The sequence below is a fragment of the Polypterus senegalus genome, chromosome 6 (assembly GCF_016835505.1).
Source record: "Polypterus senegalus isolate Bchr_013 chromosome 6, ASM1683550v1, whole genome shotgun sequence".
Lineage (NCBI taxonomy): Eukaryota > Metazoa > Chordata > Cladistia > Polypteriformes > Polypteridae > Polypterus > Polypterus senegalus.
The window spans coordinates 116,378,314-116,394,945 of NC_053159.1; the positions used below are offsets into that span (position 1 = coordinate 116,378,314).

General features: G+C 47.4%; 1 protein-coding gene across 1 annotated transcript; it reads left to right on the plus strand.

Annotated features, from left to right (window-relative positions):
- The first annotated feature begins 9,371 nt into the window (after window positions 1-9,371).
- On the plus strand, window positions 9,372-12,230 carry fzd9a (frizzled class receptor 9a). The gene has a single exon (XM_039756873.1). The coding sequence runs from the start codon at window positions 10,152-10,154 to the stop codon at window positions 11,901-11,903; it is 1,752 nt and encodes a 583-aa protein (XP_039612807.1). The 5' UTR covers window positions 9,372-10,151; the 3' UTR covers window positions 11,904-12,230.
- Window positions 12,231-16,632: the final 4,402 nt, after the last annotated feature.

A 16,632-nucleotide genomic window follows, 5' to 3' on the forward strand; every position in this document is an offset into this window, starting at 1 on the left:
GGTTCTTGGTGATGTGCTGTGTGCCTGGGCGGCTGAAGGGTTAAGCAACTCAATGTGTCTGCTTCCTGCTCCATGAAATCAGACACCAGGCCCTCTTGCACACGTCAGGACTGTTTGTAAACTTGGCTAACAGTAGTCACCTTGTTTATGGTGCTGGGTGCCAAACTGGAGATGTAAACTGCTAGCCAGGGCTGGCCTGACTAAGTCGGTGCAGGAAGCTGTGAAGCACCTTCATGACCACCAGTTTGTTGCCCTGTGACAAGCGTGCACTTTGCTGGGCGGATGATTAGCACCAAGTTTGTTTGATGGAGCAGGCAGGATGTTTATCACAGGCATGATGCTGGCGCCAAGCAGACACGAGGACAAACCCTTCCTGTGATCAGATATCACACACAACTGTATCGCTGCTATCTTGAGCAAGTAGCAGCAGACCCCCTGCCTCATGCTGGTACAATACCCCTACACCCTCTCCATCCCCTTCCCTGGATTTTATACGTATGTTCTCGGCAGGTTACCCTGAGAGTCTGAGCTCCGCTGCTGTGTTTTTCATAAATTTTTTTTTTTTTTTGGTTCCTATTCTGGCTGGTTTACCCCCATTAGTCTGCCCCTATTCATTTTCACACACACCAGTAAATTTGCACTTTACTCTGGTTTAGCTGTGTTCACCTGTCCACTTCACCACCCAACCTTGGTATTATCCTACCTCAGGATACCTGGGTTGGACCTCCTAGCTCCTCTTCAGTCTCATGCGCAGGAGGCGGTGTGTTCAGTGTCTAATTCGGCAGGGTAGTTGTATCAGCAAGGCCGCTTGTTAAGGAAAAAAAAAAGGGGGGGAAAAATGCAAACGAGCAATTCTCAAGAACAAGGCCTGACTGTCTGGCTGCGTGTTTCACTGCCAAAAATCACCATTTCTGTTTTTCTTCCAAACACGGCTGGAAAGAATTGGTGCTTTATGTGCGGGGCGTCCCATGTTTGTGTTTGAGCAGCGGGGCTGGAAACCTAAGGTTGAGGAGGGTGGGCAAGTGACACTGGAGCTGCTGGCAAATTCCCCTCCCCACTCCAAGCAAAACATACAGGGAGCTGTGGATGGCGCCGGAGCTGAATCAAAGGGTTCTTTCATCACCAGGCTGTGCTGCTGAAAGTGTGTTTGGGGGTTTGGGGTGGTAGCTTGTCATTCTATTCAAATTCAAATGAGTTTTACTGACATAACACAGAGCTTCACACAACAATGCTGCTTCTTAACAAAAATGTTACATTGATCAGTTCTCTCCCATGCAGCCTCAAGGTGGGCAACACTGTGTGTTAGATAAGGGGATGAGGCAGCATTTGGCCACCTGGAATTTTGAAGTTAGAACTATTGGGTGACAGGCTTGAAAAAAAAAAAAAGGCGGGCAGTGTCATCATGTTAAAACAAACACAAAGAGATTAGGTGGCCCAGGGATTTTGGAGGCCGTTGTAGGCCCCAACCATGCTGGAACTGAGGTGGACATATTGTATAGTTCTTTATCGATATTACCAAGTTTGTGCTGGATGGAGATGGTTGGGTGTGGATAGGAACAAAGAAGTGGAACGTGAATTGTAAATAGATCATGTTTGCCTTCTTCAGCCTCTTCCATAATGACGTAGTTACTGAAGAACCCTTTGGGCTTGTCAGGCCTGATTTATGATGGCTTGACATGCTTAGTAAAGAAGGGAAGAGTGGTCTATGGATTACCATACAGCATGTGCCCCTTCTTACCCCGCATCCATTGTATTTGGCTGCCCCATCTGAGCCACTTGTTATTAATATTTGGTGTTCTGGCCAGCCGCTGCACCAGTAAAGGAACATGTAGAGCATGCACTTGATTTCACTACGGCCATGCCTGCAAGGAAATGGTTGCAGTTTTTTGCTTTCAGGGAATAAATAACACATTTTTGAAGCATTGATTATGAATCTCTGACACGAAGAAGACTAGCTTGGCCATAGCAAAATCTGTTTCAATGTAATGGCAAGAAGGGGAAGGCCATTGGCTCATCCAGGGCTTTCTAGTCCATTTTTCAGTCAAGTCACCCAAATGTGTTGTCTGTAGTGCAAAAATGGGCTTCCTGGTCAGTAATTTAAAGTATTCAAACATAAAATGGGCTTGTAAGTACGCTGCAGATCCTTGACAAGCCGACTCGCCCTCTTTTAAAAAACTTTGTGCTCGGAAGGAAGCCAGGCTCTGGATCCCAATTCATTCACAGACGTGTGATGCTAAGCCAAGTTGTCCTGCCATCTTGAGAACTTTAAAAGCGTTTGTGTGATTCCTCAGCTGAGAATTATGGCCACCCTACACAAAAAAGAGATGTTACAAGGAGTAATAAGTTTGAACCAGGCTGCGGATGCTGGGACCGTCTCAAAAGAGTAACAGGGTGAACTTAGCGGGTCGCTTTGTGAAGTCAGAGGAGTCTTGGTGAAGGAGCTGCCATCCAGGTTGTAGTTACCTAGTCAGCTGTATGCTAAGTGAGCTTGTTCAACTAAAGAAAAGGGTTGGAAATCCCCCCCAAAAAAACCAGGGTGGTAGACTGCTGGAGTCCTGTCCCAATGCCGAGGCTTAAGCACACAAACACATTCAAACTCTTCATTTACACGTTTGCTGTGCCACATAAGGCTCTTTCAGGGGCCTCCAGACCTGAGTGCCTGGCTTGTAGGAGACAAATGAGTGGGGAAGAGAGAGTAAGTGTGCGGTTTTATATTGTAGTTTGATCTGCCCCATGAAACAAGGAACATTTATTTTCCTGTTCACAAAAATGTTTGCTTTGAATAGGCACCTTCAGGACATTTTTGCAGAAACCTCATGTTAAGTCCCATTCGTCCTCCATGTTAGCTCTGAGTGGCAACCTTATTCTGGGAAGAGAAAGTCTGTGGCCACTTTTCATACACTGCAATCTTACCTGGGCATTGGCCAACCGGCTGGCCTTCAGTGCCTATTGGAAGAACACGTGTGGTTAGCTCACAAGAGCCCACCTTATCAGAACGTCCAGTGCCTTGTGGTGTAGGGAAATGCAATTCATCATGAATGTGAGTGCCCTGCAGGAGCAGTACTCCTGACTGCGAGAGTTCTCTGGAGGCATGGAGCAGGGCAATGCCAGGCAAAACGCCAAGGCACTAATTGCCTAATCTGACTGACCCCTGATATTTAGAGTAGGGATTCCTGAGGGGCCATCCTATTACCTGCACATAGCCAGGGAAGTTCACATGACACCCTGGCACAAACACCAGGCATTTGCTGTGCAGTTCTCGCCGCACCCTTGTGACATTTTAGACCCTACTCAGTCTCAGTACCTCAATACTGAGGCATACAACACCCTACTGACCTGCTGGTTTCATCTCAGATTTTAGGACAAATAAATGGTGAAGTCACAAGGAGACTGAATCCAGAATGGTGGAAATAAGAAGAAAGCAGATAAAAGGCCAGCAGTTACATATGAGATAACCAACAGTTTGCTGGACAAAATTGCATTTTCTTGGGTTTAAAACTTTACCTTCCTATATTCACTTAAAAAGTGAAGATTAAAAAGTTACAAGAAACTTTGGGGCATGCAACCTATCACAGCACTTTTAAAGTTCTCAGGCTGAAAGTGCAGAAAAATGCAGTGCCCAAAAGAAGCAGGTATCATCATTAAGCAAATTACTTTCAAAATATTCACAACCCAGTCAGACATGACCAGGAAGTCTGAATCAAGTAGACTCTAATGCCAACATGTGGTGCCCTCAGTGGGCACTGCATTACAGGATGATGCATCTGAACATCTTCAAACTATAGAGATTAACATGGCAAGTCCAGCGGGCAAAACACAAGACAGACATTAAAGCTGGCAGAATGGACTGCTGTGGGCAGAGCATGGCATTTTCATAATGGGCTTGTGTAACTGGTATGTTTAAGTGGCACTGCTTACGAAAGACATTGAACAGGAAACCCCAGCACATACTGTCATATATATGGTTCACCGTTGACATTGAACTGAAACGCCAACTTGCAGTGCCCACCACAGGTCAAATATGTCGGAGCAGCGTTCTTTTGACACTTTTCATAACAGAGCCATATGCAGCTCAAAAGAAATATTCTTCTGAATAACTGAAATACAATACCCCACTGTGGGCAGCGTTTAATGCTCGACTTTATTTCAACATTTCCATAAACACACGTGGTATAAAATGACAGCCAGGTTTGTGTGGCATATCTGAAAGGAGCTCTGTGTGCTCGAACAAAAAGTATGTGAAAGAAGAAGAAAGACTACAGTATTAAAATAGTGGCTGCATTTGGGCAGCTCTAAAAATACATTTCAAATGGGCATTTGCACAGCGTCTCTCTCTGCCTGAAATTGTTTTCTTTGAATCAACTCTGCTATTTGATGGAGTTTCCTCCTGTTCAAGGCCACTGGACCTGTTGCTCTTGTCATGAAAAGGATAACTTTTGGCTCTTGTCAAAATTATTTCTTCACAGTCCTGTTACTGAGTGTATTCATTTGCCAGGTGAAATTGTGTTCTTAAGTGAAATGTATTTTATATAATAAACAAAAAATAATAATATTAAATAACCTGCGGTGGGCTGGCGCCTTGCCCGGAGTTTGTTTCCTGCCTTACGCCCTGTGTTGCCTGGGATTGGCTCCAGCAGACCCTCATGACCCTGTAGTTAGGATATAGCGGGTTGGATGATGGATGAATGAATATTAACTAACTTCCTCTTGCGTCATATAGTGGAGCTTATGGGTACCAGGGTCCGATTGTAAAGAAAAGCTTTAACACGTGCCAAATACATCCGCTTTAACGTAACAAAGGTTTCAATTAAAAAACAAAACACACAGACCTTCCATGTTTCTGTGATAACAACAGTAACTTGGAAAGACAATCAGTTTTACCTCAGATTCTTGGTGCCATTGTCTCAAGGTAAGGACGTGTTTCTTGCTCACTTGTCTGTTAACTCCGGCTGTCACTGGTGGAGTTATGATAACCCCAACCTCACCAAGCTATACTCTGCGTATTAAACTTCTTCAGCGGTTATTTTCTGCCGTGGCTTGTAAGGCCTGACAGACGTGTGCTTGCTCAATTCATAAGATTCATTTTGCCTAAACAGTACCTGCCTTTCACCTTTTACATTCCATATTGTTATTTTATAAAACCTATAGAGTGAGATTCACACCGAGGGGCAGCATGGTAAAGGGCATGCATGAGTATCATTGTACTTTATACACTTAACAGTAAATCCGAACTGATCACACTCCAGTGAATTTTTAATAAACTCGTAGATTTTTTTTAAAAAGGTAGCCATGTGCATCTAGCCGTTTTCAATTAAAAGACACACTGAAAGTGACAAAGGCAGTGTGTGCAGTAAAGTAGACTGAAGTGCAACAAACTCCAATTTTTAATGCGAGGCGAGTCGCCCCCGTTGAGGATGTGGAAGTAAAAGAACGGAGACTGTTTTTAAAGGAGTAAACTGACTGATACCAATCAATCTGTAAACACACAGGGAAAAACATGCAGACTCCATGTAGACCCTGGCACTGTGAGGGAGAAGTAACATCTCTGCCTATGCTGGAGTATCAGTACCGAGCTTACTAAACTGCAAAGTAAGCACATGCCTATAATGTCTCTGTTGCTTGATTGCAAGTTACGTGTGTATTTTTCTCAGGGTAGACCACCAAAGCACACGTGTGCACGTTAATATTAGACAGCAGCAGGCAATATCGTTTGAAAAATCCAAATAAGCTTCAAGATACTGAAAGACTAAGTCATTGTGCACCTTTTTTTTCATTTATTACTGTGTACTTGTTATTGGAACGGAGATGGCAGACGGGGCTTGGCAGTGACTCTGAAGGTTGCCACAGAGGAAGATGAGGTGCGAAGTGAAGTGCACAAGTGAGATCCTTTTAAAATGTCTACATATCACAAAAACATTTTACTTTCTTCCTTCTTAAAAGGACAAGGATGCACTGTCTTGCAATCTTGAGATGCAGATCAAGACTCAAAACATTTTTGACTTAAAACATGAGCACTTCTGTAAGATTTTAGATTGTTTTGCCCTGACATTAGAACTCTGGTGCCATTAGCTCAGTTGTAAAACACAACAGCAGGCTAGTTCATTCTTTTTTTTAATTACAAAATACGTTTCACTTTAGAACACAATTTCATGTGGCAAATTAGTAATACCATGACTGTGGAGAAATACGTGTCTTCAAAGATGCCGAACTTATTCTTCAACGGTGTAATGCAGTTGTAAAGATGACGGTTATGTTAACATCTCCCAGCATTGGCTACCATAAATATTCAAACCCCTTGGACTCTGAATAGAGTGAGGGGTATGGTAGAGTCCCATATGGTGGGGTTAGAGGAATTTGACCCTAATCACTGGGATCTTGGCCTCCAAACAAAAAGAACTTCTTCTGTAAGCAGTAAGAGCAACAGCTAGGATACCATAGGTGGGGTGACACACCTGCTTATGTTATCCATGGCAACATAACTGGAAAGGACAGGAAGAAGTTATTGTCACAGGGCAATTCAATTCAATTTTGGAGAAATACAATGGAGATATTTACAACTGAAGACATTAATGTGGAGACAAAAGTCAGAAAGGTGTGTTGCCACCTTTAGTACTTGAAAGACCAAAACATACATAAAGGTGATGCAGTGTGTCAGTACAGAAAAACATGATCACAAACAGCAGCTGTAATGGCAAAGCTATTGTTGCCTAGCTTCTGCCCCATGGGTTAAGATCCTAGGCTTAGGCACTGTCTATGTGGAGTTTGCATGTTCTCCAGAGGTCTGGGCAGGGTGTCCACCACGTTCCACAGTAAAAACCTAAGAATAAATCGTGGGATGTTATTCTTAAAACTATACAATACATTCTGCGCGCTCAGTCAGAGGTTTTCTTATTAAATTTTCTTCCTTTTTAGTCATTCTGGTATTATATATATATATATATATATATATATATATATATATATATATATATATCGATGTATTTAAAGAGCTTCTGTAAAAGGACAAGTTTCCCCCTAGTGACAAATAAAGTTCTGTCTATCTATCTACATGAGAGAGACTGCATCTGAAGTACTCTGTGCAGTTTTCATCACCACACTTCATGAAAGACATAGCAGCACTGGAAGCTGTGCAGATGACTGGTCTTGCAACGCCTGGACTACTGCAACTCTCTGCTGGCAGGAGTAACGGCATGTGTCACCCAGCTTAAAGGATATCAGTCTGTCGAGTTAGGAAGCATAAGCGATTGTGAATCAACATCATCTGTTTTGGTGCAAATGAAAGTGACAACAGGTGCACTGCTGAGACAACAGCAAGACAGACCCCCAAAAAGGGAATGGTTTTGCAGGTGGTGGCCACAGATAATTGCTCTCTCCTTATCTTTCTTGACTGATGAGGTGGTACCTGCAGCCAATTCAGGTTGCACAGGTAGCCCAGCTCCTCCAGGATGGCACATCCATACGTGCTGTCACAAGTTTTGCTGTGTCTCCTAGCAGAGTCTCAAGAGCATGGAGGAGATACCAGGAGACGGGCCATTATACAAGGAGAGCTAGGGGATGTGTGGGCCACTCAATGGCATCAGTGCTTTCAGCATCCAGAACTGCCCCCACACTGTGGCCACATGAGGCTGGGCATTGTCTTTCACCAGCAGGAACCTAGAACCGACTACACCAGCGAAAGGTCCAACAATGGCTCTGATAATTTCACAAGCAGGTCTGTGTGATGCTCCAAGGATATGCCTTCCCAGGCCATCACTGACCCACCAACAAACCAGTTATGTTGGATGATGTCGCATGTTGCATAACCTTCACATGTTTGTCACATGTACGCAGAGAACGGGACACCAATTGTGGTATTCTTTGGTGAATGCCAGTCAAACTGCATGGTGATGGGCTGTGACCACAGATGCCACTAGAGGACTTTGGCCATCATGGAGTCTGTTTCTGTCAGTTTGTCTTGACCTAAAGTATTTTGTGAGTCACTTTGGAAAAAATGTAAATGTAGTTGAAGCAGAAGCCTTGACAAGCTATGAGGTATCTGGATGATATACTAGGCCTGCTTAGTTAGCAGCTTTACAAACAAGCTTGACGGACTGAATGGTTTACTCTCATTTGTCAGATTCTTGTGTTCTTAATTTTATCCCAACATCCAATAGGTTAACGGGGAACTCTAAATTGGTGCAAGGAGAGGACCTGTGTGTGCCCTGCACTCAGCAGCCCGTCTATGGTTGGTTCCTGCCTTGATCAAGCCCCCAGTGACTATGTACTGGATCATCAGGTCACAAAATGTCTGAATGAATGATGCCTCAAGTGCCCATTGAGAAACTGCCCCAATAAAGAACTTGCATAGTCATACATGGAGACGTGTAGTCTGCCAAGGTCCCTGGGAGAGTTTGACAGAACTGTGCAAATGCCCACCATCCTTCACACACTCATTACACAAAAGTGAAAACCCTTACCATACAGAGTGTGCCCAGTCCAGATGCAGCAGGGCAGCCTAGGAAGGTTTTTGGAGCACATCAGGTTCAGAAGCGCCACGTGAGAACGGGAAGGACTCGTTCACATCCCCACAGAAATGTGCAAGGGATGCCGAGCAGCAATATCCCACACCCCCCTTCCCCCGTGTACGCTCGTGGACTTGGCAGTAACTATGGGGAAGGAGACTGGAGGCTTGCCTAAGGCAGCCCGCCATGTTCCTCCTGAATATTCACTAGGCTCTTGTACGCGGCCCCTTCCTGAACCAGACTTCACAGCAGCTGCACTTGAGTTGAGAACGAGCCCCCATTGTTCCTAGATGAGCTACTTTACATATCAATGAGGCTGCCGGAGGTGGTCTCAACAGACAGGTGGTCTTCACACACACACAGGAGTTCCTCGAAGCGCAGGTCTCACGTTAGAGGACCTATTAAAGGAGAAATGTCGGCCAAATGACCACCTCAGTCTAGCCGGACTAAAAACGAGGACAAAAGTGCAGGCCACAGCAAGCGCAACGCAGCGAACAGCGGCAGCCGCTTTGGTCGCAAGAAGGAGGGAAGGAGTCTCCCATGGGTCGGACTGCTCATGCGAGGACGTCATGAAATGGCACGAAACGTGGGGTGCCTGTGTGTGCGAGTGGACGTGTGTCCACGCGCCGGCAAATGAGCGCGGGCAGGCGTCAAAGCGCGAGAGTGTGAGATGGGGCGCGAGCGTGTGCTGGGTGTTTGCGCACGTTTAAAGCTGACAGTCAAGGCGGTGACCACGCCCCGTCGTTCCGGCCTCCTAATAAAAAAAGTTCCCTCTATGTTTAACTCCACCTATAGAGGCGGGGCTTAAACTGACAAGGCGTCGCCGTTTCCGGCAGACCCGCCTACCCCGGCGAAGCAAGGGCACTCGCAGTCTTAAAGCTTTAGTAGACTGACGAGGAGAGAGTGAGCGAGTTGAGCGGTGGAGAAGAGAGGCTGGGGCGACTGAGCAACGGACAAGCGGACCGCAAAACGTGGAAGGAAAAGGAAACGATTTTGCGAAGGGAGCGTAGTAGAGACGGCGCGCTGGGAACAGAGGATGAGACAGAAGCGGATGCGTCTTGGACTGGACGGCAGGTAGGGGACACATCGGTGGGCAGAGCACGCCGTAAACAGGTACGAGGCTAGACAGACAGAAAGCGCCCAAAGAAAGCTGTCGTGGTCTACATTGCCGTTTTAAGTGGAGCCCACAGTGGACAGACGGCCTGAAGTAACATATAGAGGATCCACAGTCTCGTTTTATATCCATATTGGAGCGCATATTTAAAGCAAGAAAAGTGGACAATTATATTGAGGCGAGGGTGTAAATATCTCAATGTGATTTAATGCCTATAGACTCGTGGGTAGGAAACAGCAGCAAACTGTGGACGTAGCTCAGTGGACTGGACACACACTACAGGAGCTGGTCCCTTCTGACCCTGTTGTGAATGGATATGGCACATGCCTTTTGCACAAGTGGCATGGCAGAAATGTAGCTTCAGAGTATTCTGGGGTAGTGCTGCCAAAACCCCTCTTCTGGAATTTGAAACCCTCCGACTGACCATGTTCGGCAAATGCCTTCTTCTTCCAAGCGAGGCAGCGCAAGCAGGTTCTACTGACACATTCCTTTGATATTCATTTGGCAGTGGCACCTTGCAGGTCCTGCATACCACTATGAATGGGAACAGTGCAAGACTGGTCATGTGGTTTTTGTGTCAGCTGCTGGCCTTGGGACTGAGTTTGGAGATTGGAGCTTTTGATATTGAGCGAGGACGGGAGGCCAAATGTGAGCCAATCGAGATCCCGATGTGCCAGGGGATCGGCTACAACATGACTAGAATGCCCAATTACATGCGTCATGAAAACCAAAAGGAAGCAGCCATCAAGCTACAAGAGTTTGCCCCACTGGTGGAGTATGGCTGCCACATCCACCTGCGCTTCTTTTTGTGTTCTCTCTACGCCCCTATGTGCACAGATCAGGTGTCCACCTCCATCCCAGCCTGTCGACCCATGTGTGAACAGGCCAGACAGAAATGTGCACCGGTCATGCAGCAGTTTAACTTTGGCTGGCCAGACTCTCTGGACTGCTCCAAGCTGCCCACTAAGAATGACCCCAATGCTCTTTGTATGGAAGCTCCTGAAAATGACACCAAAGTGGAAACACCCAAGGGACAAGGTATGTTGCCTGTGCCCGCCAGGCCCAGACAGCCTACCGGCGGAGAGGGGAACACAGTGGGCAGCACAGGAACCTGCGAGAATCCCGAGAAGTTTCAGTATGTGGAGAAAAGTCGCTCTTGTGCCCCAAAGTGCTCCTCGGCTGTAGATGTCTTCTGGTCAAGGGACGACAAGGACTTTGCTTTCATTTGGATGGCTGTTTGGTCCACATTGTGCTTTGTTTCCACCGCCTTCACTGTTCTCACCTTCCTCCTTGACCCTCACAGGTTCCAGTACCCAGAGAGGCCCATCATTTTCTTGTCAATGTGCTATAACGTCTACTCTGTGGCCTTCATCATTCGGTCAGTGGCCGGAGCCGAGAATATCGCTTGCGACCGGGAAAATGGCGAGTTGTATGTCATCCAAGAAGGCCTTGAGAGTACTGGCTGCACGATTGTCTTCCTCATTCTGTATTACTTTGGCATGGCCAGTTCAATATGGTGGGTAATTCTAACCCTGACATGGTTCCTGGCTGCTGGTAAGAAGTGGGGACATGAGGCTATTGAAGCTCACAGCAGCTATTTCCACATGGCAGCATGGGGCATTCCAGCTATGAAGACTATTGTCATCCTCACCATGAGAAAGGTGGCAGGGGACGAACTCACAGGACTGTGCTATGTGGGCAGCTTGGATGTGAATGCGCTCACGGGGTTTGTCCTTATTCCCCTGTCCTGCTACTTAGTCATTGGTACCTCGTTCATCCTGACAGGTTTTGTGGCCCTCTTCCACATCCGCAAAATCATGAAGACAGGGGGTACCAACACAGAAAAACTGGAGAAGCTGATGGTCAAAATTGGCGTCTTTTCCATCCTGTACACAGTCCCGGCCACTTGTGTGATTGTCTGCTACTTCTATGAGCGGCTCAACATGGACTACTGGAAGTTTCGCGCTCGGCAGCAGCAGTGCTTATCTTTCCCCGGACGTCGTAATGAGGACTGCTCGCTGGAGGCTTCAGTGCCCACCGTGGCTGTGTTTATGCTCAAGATCTTCATGTCACTTGTGGTGGGCATCACCAGTGGGGTCTGGGTTTGGAGCTCCAAGACCCTGCAGACCTGGCAGGGCCTGTGCCATAGGAAACTGGCAGTTAGGACTAGCAGGAAGCCCTGCAGTAGTGCCAGCTGCAATGCCATTCACTGCCATTACAAGGCTCCGGCCGTGGTGCTGCACGTGACCAAGACAGACCCCTACCTGGACAGCCCCACCCATGTCTGAGCAGCAGTGTGGAATCAGACTCTCAGGGCCAGTGAGCAAGGTGGGGGGGGTCCAACTCTAGCACGTCAACCGTCCACTGAAGAAGATTTTGTACAGTTTGTATGTTTTCTTTTCATCTGTTATCTGGAAAGTTTTTTATATCTCAAATTATTATTTTTTTAATTTATTTTAAGGATATTTAATTGGAAACTGTCTCTTCTGGTTATCTTTTTGTATGCATTGCAGAAGGCTCTGGTGCAGCCTGCTGGTGGCGGCCCATGCAGACAAGTGCCTTCAGCCAACCCATCGTCGGCATCTTTGAAATAAAACGTCTCTGTATTTGCACCACTCTGTCCCGCGCCTTTCCCTCTGTGCCTCTCTGCCCCATGACCGGGCCCTGGGTCACTTCAGCTTTTCTCTGCTAACAACCCCCCCCCCAAGAAAAAGCAAACTAAAAAAAGAAAATAAAAAGGCCATTTCTTCTGCAGTACCTTGTTGTCATGGTTACAGCAGTGAGCAGCCGCACTTTGCCGGCCAAAAATAATATCAATAATTTGGTAATTAGCTTCAAAATCTGTTCCTGTAAATGGCAGTTACCAAGTACAAGGTTCAAGAGCAGTGAGGGCGTGCAAAGGTTCAGCCCTGCCATGCGTGCAACACGTCTGCTTCATCTGGACAGCCTGATGAGAAGTCACTCCAGGGTGTCACTTTGCCTTTCATCCCCTTAACTACGTTCTGTTCGTTTGGATTTCATTGTCCCTTACACCCCAAAGGTCTTTCTGTTCGCACTTTCATAGTCCAGGTTTTATCTGTCAGATGTGCAGATTGGCATGACTAGCGCTTCCTATCCAGCCTGAGTGAGTTGCCCCTGCAGTGGGCTGGCATCCTGTCCAGATTCCTGCCTTGCACCTGATGCTACTGGAATTGTCTCATCCCTCCCACAGAATTAGGTTATTATGGATTGCACCTTGTCCTCTCTCGCTTGGAACATCATTTGCATTTAGAGCCACATGCCCACCTCAAAACCACACATATACTGCCGAGCCCCCCCACTGGCTCACTTTTTTTTTTTTAATCATCTGGATGCCTGATGTCACTCGCTTGTCAATTTCATTTTATCATTCCAGTCCTGCTGTGGGCCACGTGGTCTCCCCAGTAACACTTAAAAGAGTGAGGACTTCATGAAATAGCCTTTTTTTCTGGTCAGATTATACTGGAATTGTGGGAAGTTAAAAGGATATTAGGGTTGAAAGTTTAATGGATCATACTAATCAGTGAAGGGGCTGGCAGTGAATGGGTGGCACCAAGAGAAAAATGTTTAAGAGCTGCACGGCCCCGTAGTGGTTCTTTTGGGAGAACATTAGGGGGCAGTAGCTGCTACCAAGATGAGAATGCAAGGGTGGGAAGTGAATGTGAAGAAACCAGAGGAGCACCAAGTGAAGCAGCAGGGGATGTATACCTCTGTGCTGGAAGGCAGCCAGTCCATGGTGCATGACAAAGGTCCGTGCGGCCCACCCTTCACATTCACAGAGATCACTGCAGAAGCAAGGAAGAGGAGGAAAGCAGACACACTGCATATCGACCCTCTTTCATGTGGAAATGAATGCTTTGAAAAAGACTATTGACCCCCGACCACTGAAGGAATCAAGCGTGGAGCACAAGTGGCTCTGGCGGCCCTCGCACAAGCCCGTGTGTATTGGGGCCACACTGCCAAATCTCAAATGCAGTGTTGAGGGAAGCCCGAATCCCAAATGGAGAGGATGTGGGGGCCGCCAGAGGATACACACTCACGAGCTGCGCTTTTACTGCACTTCAAAGTGACGCGGCTGGAATTCTGTGTTTCGTAAAGAAACGCGAGGGGAGCCTTTGATGTGTGCACCCCAGCCCCGCTGTGCTTCTGATAAATATTTATAACGTCTTTTATGGCAGCTAAACGCACCGCTATAAATATTGTAGCACTGCAGCGCGGCCTTATCTTCCATTGGCTTCCTTCGGAGATGAAAAGCAGCTTTTCAGACAAGGGGAGTTGAACCCACCGTGAGCGGACAGTCACAGCCTCTTGTTAAGGCTGGCCAGTTGGGTTGCCAGCGACAATGAAGAGGGGGAGGTCATTTGGCTCAGGGACCCCCCATTTCTTTCTGATAGCAGAAGATTGGCTGTTGTCGGCCACTGGTTTGGCTCAATGTCCCCCAACACAGTTTGGTTCTAAGCACAATTTATTTATCCATTTTAAACTGGTCAGCAGGGCAGCGAACTGCAGCTGGGAGAGGCAACTGAGCCCAAGACCAGCTTTGTGGACGCACAGTCACCCTAAGAAAGGGTCCCTCAGCTGGAGGGGAAAACAGGGAGGTTGTGTCTGAAATGTTTGGGGACCAGGCTGTCGAGAGGACATGGATTTAGCTTTTTTTTGTAGTTAATTCATAGTAACAAAAGGTCCCATCGTCAAGTCTGAAAATGAAAAATACATGGTGACCATTGTAGCCGGGATCAGCAGGTCACCATGGTGCATGCCCCTCTACCGCTGGCCTACATGGGCACATCCCCCAACCACATTGCCCATCCTCTCCGTCACTAAGAAGTACGCACTACTGCGGCAGGAGCAGCTTCTCGGCTCTGTGGGCCTGCAGCCCCTTGAGAGAATTTGTGCCTTCTGTCCAGCACGACATCTGGAAAAGCGCAATTGCCGGTATCGCTTTCATCGTTGAGCTCTGACTCCGGTCACTATTTTTAATCTGCTGTGCTATTAGCAGCTTGAGTGTTTGAAGCTGCCGGCCCAACTAAAGCAGGCTTAGTCTTGTATTACCTTGACATCTGCAATAAAGCAAAGAGGAGATGGTATCCACATTCAAAGAGTCCTGCAGGGGGCGAGTGGCATCGGTCCTGTGTTTAGGGGAAGGGCAAATCAGATATTGTCAAATTCAGCCAACCATCGGGGCCAGACCTCGAGCAGTGGTCACAAGGACCTCAAAGTGCCTGCCAGGACCCCTTGGTGCAGTGGGGCGAGGCAGGTCTTCAAGCACTAAAATTAGCTTTACAGCCATTGAGTCCTCTCTCAAGTGCCCACCTGCTTCCCTTTTCTGCTCAGTGCAGCTTCTTCCCACTTGGGTTACTCTTGCCTGAGGAAAAAACATCTGAAATGAGAACAAGCGAGTAGAACTTGGAGGACACACAAGCCGGATGGGCGCGGAGCAGCAAAGGGAAGGCGTTCGACATCAGAGGATCAGCTAAGAGCCACACTTCCCAATTAACATCTGGTAAAGCAGGACAGCAGTGGGCTTTAAGACTAAAAAAAAAAAAACACCCAAACTAAAAGCCCCCTTCTCTCGTGTACAGCTGCATTTTCCTCCTCCATCTTTAGCAAAGTGAATCCTTTTCAAGTGTGTGCCTTGTCCAGCATAGATTAAAAAAATAAATAATCCATCAACGGTTGTACATTTGCAGACACTGACATGGAGGGGGAATGACTTCTAGTAGGCCTGCTCAGAAATCCCACACTGTGAGGCCAACATCAGAGCAGAGGTGTGACATCCTCCACATAAAAGCATCAAAGGGGCTCAGCATCCTGTCCTGTAGGGGGAAGCTTGGGGGGTGGAGGTTTCAATGCTCAAGGCCAGTGGGCACAGACACACATGGGAGGAAAGGCAGAGGGACACACACACACACACAAGCGGTCAAACCATTTTAGAACGGCCTCTCGCACTCACACAACTTTTCTAATTACTGACATGCGACGCGACATGAACAAGCTGGGATCAGCAGAAGGAAGTTTCAAGGCAAAGGGGTCAGTGTGGGACCTTTTCATGTTGACTTTACAGAACGTGCCACTGGGAAAGCAGGTAGTGCAACACAGATGGTGGGAGAGACGGAGACAGCAGCTCACCGACAGTGCCACAATCCTGCTGAGCCTCAAGGTGCCCCCGAGAGTCAATATTAGTCTTTCTAGAGCCAAAGAGGTTGATACAAAGTGGGTGAATTGTCCTGTCACCCTAGCAAGTTTGTTAGGCACGTGGCGGGCAGCAGCCCGCTCAGTTAAAGAGGTCAAAAGGTGGCCAGCAACTATGTGCGTGGGCTGCAGCTGGCACTGTGGACAGAGGGGTCAGATAAAGGAGGTCAGTCATTTGGGCAAACATCATATGGAGTGTGGCCAAGTTTCACAGTGGTTACCCCTGTCTAATTCAAGCCATGAAGTGGCCTGGTACACACACACACACACTGCTGCCACCGTAAACGACAATCATGTGTGCCCAAAAGGTTCAGGCTCAACCCTGAACCATGCAATGGTCAAGGTTTTGCAATCCAGGTAAAGTCAATTTTGTTGATGAAAAACGGAGACTTGACCCTGTAGCACCTGCTCCTCTCCATCCATAGGACCCCCAAAAGACCAGGTTTTGCATGGCCATACAGGGTCTTCCAGCAATTGCTGGAGTGAACGGCGGACCCAGATAGTGAGGGAAGTGGGGGTGGGGTACACACATGTCTGAAGCACTCCACATTCCTAGCTGGGCCATCACACACAAGCTCAGCTTTGTTCACAGGACAGTTGCTGCTGGATTTCCCAGCCTTTTTAGCAAATGGTTCCCAGCAGCTGCAGCCTGACAGCAGGGGTTCCAGGCGGTTTCGAGCCACCATCCGCACAACCCCTTCAGAAAGAGTGTGAAGGCACCAGCCACTCAAACTGGAGGAAATCTTCAACACCTGCACAGATTTTTGGGGGTGGGTGCTAGCCAGCACTGGGCACAGAGGGCACCAA

What these genes read in the sequence shown, in the direction of transcription:
- fzd9a (XM_039756873.1), top strand. Translation starts at nt 10,152, where the DNA reads ATGAATGGGAACAGTGCAAGACTGGTCATGTGGTTTTTGTGTCAGCTG.